Here is a 4,854-nt window from a genome sequence, read left to right on the forward strand (position 1 = left end):
AGTATTTGCCAACTTTGGTGGATATACAAAAGGGTAAAAAATGTGAGAAAATATATACATGGGCTCAAGATGCCAGCTTGTAGGATACATGGTAGTAGAATGAGTACCGATTACATGGGCACAGATTGCCTGCCAGAGTTAAACATAGTGTTTACAAAGGTGATTAGGAGAAGTACGCGGACATGGGCTTTTATGCCTACCAGAGTGAATACATAGGTATGAAGTTCGAGAAAGTACACGACAGTCTTTAGTTGTTAGTAGTTGGTGCACAGCGTTGCTGGTCGTGGTCGCCAATGTGTCTGCGGTATATGTCGTTACTCCATTTAATTGCGTCGCTAACCATCAATTTTTTCATGAGGTTAGCGTAGCGACGACTGATGCCAAGTCTCTGTAGAGTTGCTTCGTTGGCATGATCGTAGCCACCCAGGGCTCCGATGATGAAGGCACTGATGTGGGTATCGTAGCCCTGGTGGCGGAAGTAACGGGCAAGGGAGTCGTACTTACGTAATTTCTCGTCTCTGGCCACTTGGAAGGCGGATGGTCGGTTTTCGAATGGACAGGTTACATCCACAATAGTGGCAGTCTTTGATTGTTCGTGTATGACAACCAGATCGGGCCTGCAGTTGTCATTGAAACCAGGCACGCACTGGTTAACGAGTACCTGAGCTCCATCGGGTTTGAAGGCCTGGACGAGTCTGTTTAGAATGGCATTATGCCGTTGAGTCACTAGGTGGAGGTTCGGGGGGCAATGACAGATGACGTGGGCGAGAGTCTCCCGGACATGGCCGCAACGTCTGCAGCTTTTGGTTTCATTGCCGAAGCGCCGATGTCCGCGGAGAGCCACAACACTCATCCGAGCCCGATGAACAAAATACCAGTCAGTGAATCTGGTATACCTACCGTTATTAAGAAAGTGATTGCTCACTGAACTGGTGGCGGTCACACTATAGGCTTTCCCCTGGTCGGGTTTAGCCAAAAGTTTGCCGAGATAGTGCTCTTTTAGAAGACTGCACAGGATACGTTGGCAGTCTCCTGCACGTAGTAAAGTGGACCCTGCAGATATGGTAGGGAGGTTGTTTGGTCCTACGGCCCAGGAGATGCAGATGCGTTTTTTAAGGCGTCTGGTGGCGACCCTTAATCTGGTCCACATGGAGGTGATGTCCGTGCTGGGGAGCCCGAATTCACCCTCCATGGAACCATCCAAATACTTACATAGATCTTCTATGCTGGCGGGCCTTGTGATTCGCTTCTTTACCACCTCTTCAAGTGTTTTTAGGGCGATACCTGCGATGTTGGGGTCGTTGGCACCAAAGAGGTGCATGGCGTGAGCAACTTGTGCGATGTCCGCAAGCTGGTTTGTCGGTGTGATGTTGGTGCCGCCACACATATATGGGAGGTTGACGATTTCAGGGCTGGCTCGCTGAGGGAGGCCAAGCCACTTTTTTACATACCTTTTTGTTGCTCTGTCAATTTTAGTGAGTATTCCTTTTGGAGTGGTGCCTGCCGTGAGAAAGAAGGTAAGTTTAGGCATAATAAAAGTGTTTAATGCATCTACCTTCTGCCAAGGGGCAAGCTTTGAGTTGTGAAGCTTGACGAGTGCATGTAGGATACCATCAGTAGTGGCCTTTTCAGTGTCGCATCTACTGAAGCCAGTAGGCACGCCCAGATGACAATAGGCATCATCTTTGCCTAGAACTGGAAGTGCCTGCTGTTCCACAAAGAAGGTGTTGTTGCTTGTGGTGTGCGACTTACCATCTACGGAAAGGGTTCCACATTTAGTGATGTTGAACTTGATGTTAGCCCAGTTAGTCCAGTCTTGTATGGTGTTGAGTTGGGCTTGGAGGCCTTCAGCAGTATTGCTGATCAAGGCGATATCATCAGCGTACGCCAGGACACTGATGGGGAACCCGTTGAGAGAGTAGCCGTTGTTGAGGTCTTGGATGTTACGTAGGGCGGGCTCGACAGCCAGGATGAAAAGTAGGGGGCTGATGGGGCAGCCTTGCTTGACACCTGACTGCATGGAGATAGAGTTAGTAAGCCCCGAATTGGTACGTACCTTTGTAGTGGATCCCTCATATAGTTGCTGCAGGACACCAATGGCTTCTGGATGTAAACCATGCCACTTGAGGGATTCCCAAAGTGTATTGTGTGGGATATTGCCAAAGGCATTGGCAATATCCATCCAGGCGATGTGGCAGTTTCTACGGCTACGTCTGGCGTCTTGGATCACCGACTGTAAGACAAAGTTATGTTCCAGGCAACCCTGGTAGTTTAAAAACCCTTTTTGGGAGGGGGAGAGCCGGTCGTTGGTGTTGCACCAAACAAGGAGCCTATCTGCTAGGCAAGCAGTGTAGAGTTTGCCTAACGTATTAGATAGGCAGATGGGACGCCAGTTGTTGGGGTTTGAGGTCTCACCTTTCTTATGAATGAGAACAGTGGTTGACACCTTCCAAGATTTGGGCACGTAGTCGATCCTTCGGACAGCGTTGAAAATGGAGGTGATTATCAGTCCCTTCGGGTCGATCCGCTTCCAGTGCAGGTACCTTAAACGATCAGGACCCGGGGCGGTGTTGTGGCCCCTGGCAATGCGACGAGCGACCTCTTGAGGAGTAAAAGGAGCCTCAAAGGGGTTGCTGGTGGCGGGAGGGTCGCAAGGTCTCGCAGGTACTGGGGTGGCAGCAGGTGGTGAAGCTACTTCGTACATTCTGCGGTAGTGCTCTTCTAAGGTTACAGGATCAATATTGCAGAAGCGGGGGGGCCCCCAAGGATCTGGTCGTAGGCACGTTTTCGGTTGGCCCTGTACAACCGTTGTATCATACTTGCCTCAAGTTGAGAGTTGTGGTGCTGTTCAGACGAACTGCGACGGTGGCGAGGATGCTGCTGTTGAGGCTGCGGTGTGCGGATGTTGCATATCTGGTGTGCAAGTTCCACAAAGTCTTTTAAGACGCCCTCCAAAATGTCCTCATCGATGGCGGCGTCGAATCGGGAGATCCAAGCTGTTACCCAAGATGGGGGGGAGGTGCTGTCGGTAGTGGCGTCGTGCCGATGACTTTCCTGCGTGGGCGCAGGAGCACACGTGGGGGAGGATGGGGGAGATAAAACTCTTACCTGATCTCTTCCAGACGGAGAGAGATGTTCCTCCCTGGTGGATGACGGGTGTTGTGGCGACTGACGGTTTTCGTTTGTATGGTGACTAGGAGTTGCAGTAGTAGATGGTGGGCTGGACTGCAGCACCTGGGCATATGTGGGCGACTGTGAGCTGGCAGGAACGGGCGCTGATATTGGAGCCGTCTCTACGTTGTCAGCTGTCTCGGTGGATTGGCTTTCTTCAAGAATTGCCTGGATTGGTCGTGTGGTCCTACTCCATCGTGGTTGCGAGCGAGGAGGCGTCGATGATGGCGATGAGAGGGATGAGGGTGGACTGTTGTTCTCTGCGACGTGGGCAGGCAATGGGCGAGACCTCCTGGTGGTGCAGCGGCGCCTACTGGCAGGCAATGGCGGCGAGGGGGTGTCGGCTTCGATGCTGTCCTGTGATGCGTTGCTGCCGGGAGAGGTGTCCTGAGAGGGTCGTTGTTTTCTTCGAACGTAAGGTTTCCTCGGCCTTGTAGGTATGCAGACCTTCTTTCGGTCTGCAGGCAATGGAGGCGGGGGGGGGGACAAAGCCTCGATCCTGGTGCGGCAGCTGTCCGATTTGAGTTGATGTGCCTTCATGATCTTCAACTTGTCGTGGGTATAGCCGCAAGCACGGCACTCAAAACAAAGAGTGGTGCTGTGCACGTGCTTCAGATGTTTGACCAATCCCGCGTGGTCCGCATAGTCACGGGGGATTGGAAGGCACAGTTGGCACCCATGAGGGGGGCACAGAGGAACTAAAATGGTTAGTTCAGACATGAAGAACTAGTATCGCTATGGTGGCTAATCAGATCAAAGTGTAGTCTGATAGGCTAGAAGTAAGGAGTGAAGCGCCCCCTGGGGTGCAGAGCAACCTACCAAGGAGGGGCGGGAAGGGGAAGAAAGAGTTACTGCTCAGGCACGACTGTGCAGTGAAAGAAGTCTACGTTGCGTCGTGAACAGAGTTCACGCCGCGATAGAAAAGTGTTGCCGGTCAGGCAGCGAATACACTGTGCGTTTAAACAGTGCAGGCCACCCTTCCGGCGGAAGTAGGAAGGCTAATAGGACAGAAAAAATAGAAATAAAACACTTACCAAGGCGTCGGGGAGCAGCTGGCTCGAAATCCGGTGGTCCTCATAATGGCGTAGAAATCAGTTAATTATGAATAATTAAGCTGATAAGAACAGATTTCAAAAGCCTTTATTATATAAATTATAAAATATATTACAGGTGTTATTAGGCAATGTTGAATGAACAAATAAGCAAAAGAATATAAACAGATAAGTAGAGAGGTGTCGCGACATGGGCATGTTATTTGCCAACCTGAAGGTAGAGTCGCGACCATGGGCGCAAGTTTGCCAGCTGGTGGTATTTACATAGGTAAGTATTTACATGGGCATATTATTGCCAACTAGAAATGGAGAAAGCGCGACCATGGGCTCAAGTTTGCCTGCCAATTGATATTTACATGGGCATATTTTGCCAACTAAGTTTCGCGTTACATAGTACAGAGGATGGGATATAGTGGAGTGTCCTACTGGTGGTAGTTCTCGTGTATCCCTCGTGGGCTGCTTGGGTAGTTTGTCTGTTGCTGAGGGCGGCCTCCTAGATGCTGACGATAGATGTCGTTGCTGATTCTGATGGCGTCGCTGATCATTAATTTTTTCATCAGACCAGCATAGCGGCGACCAATCCCCAGGCGTTGTAGCGTTGATTCATTAAGAGGGTCGTAGCCTCCTAGGG

The 4,854-nt window shown here is 50.7% G+C and overlaps 2 protein-coding genes across 2 annotated transcripts; both read right to left on the reverse strand.

The window, feature by feature from the left end:
* Positions 1 to 247: 247 nt before the first annotated feature.
* Positions 248 to 2,704, reverse strand: LOC111614713. The gene has a single exon (XM_023356079.1). It carries the CDS (start codon positions 2,702 to 2,704, stop codon positions 248 to 250), a length of 2,457 nt encoding a protein of 818 aa, XP_023211847.1.
* A 23-nt stretch (positions 2,705 to 2,727) lies between these two features.
* Positions 2,728 to 3,891, reverse strand: LOC111614714 (flocculation protein FLO11-like). The gene has a single exon (XM_023356080.1). The coding sequence runs from the start codon at positions 3,889 to 3,891 to the stop codon at positions 2,728 to 2,730; it is 1,164 nt and encodes a 387-aa protein (XP_023211848.1).
* Positions 3,892 to 4,854: the final 963 nt, after the last annotated feature.

This window comes from Centruroides sculpturatus, unplaced genomic scaffold (assembly GCF_000671375.1).
Source record: "Centruroides sculpturatus isolate CEXI.00-Female unplaced genomic scaffold, Cexi_2.0 scaffold2251, whole genome shotgun sequence".
Taxonomy (NCBI): Eukaryota; Metazoa; Arthropoda; class Arachnida; order Scorpiones; family Buthidae; genus Centruroides; species Centruroides sculpturatus.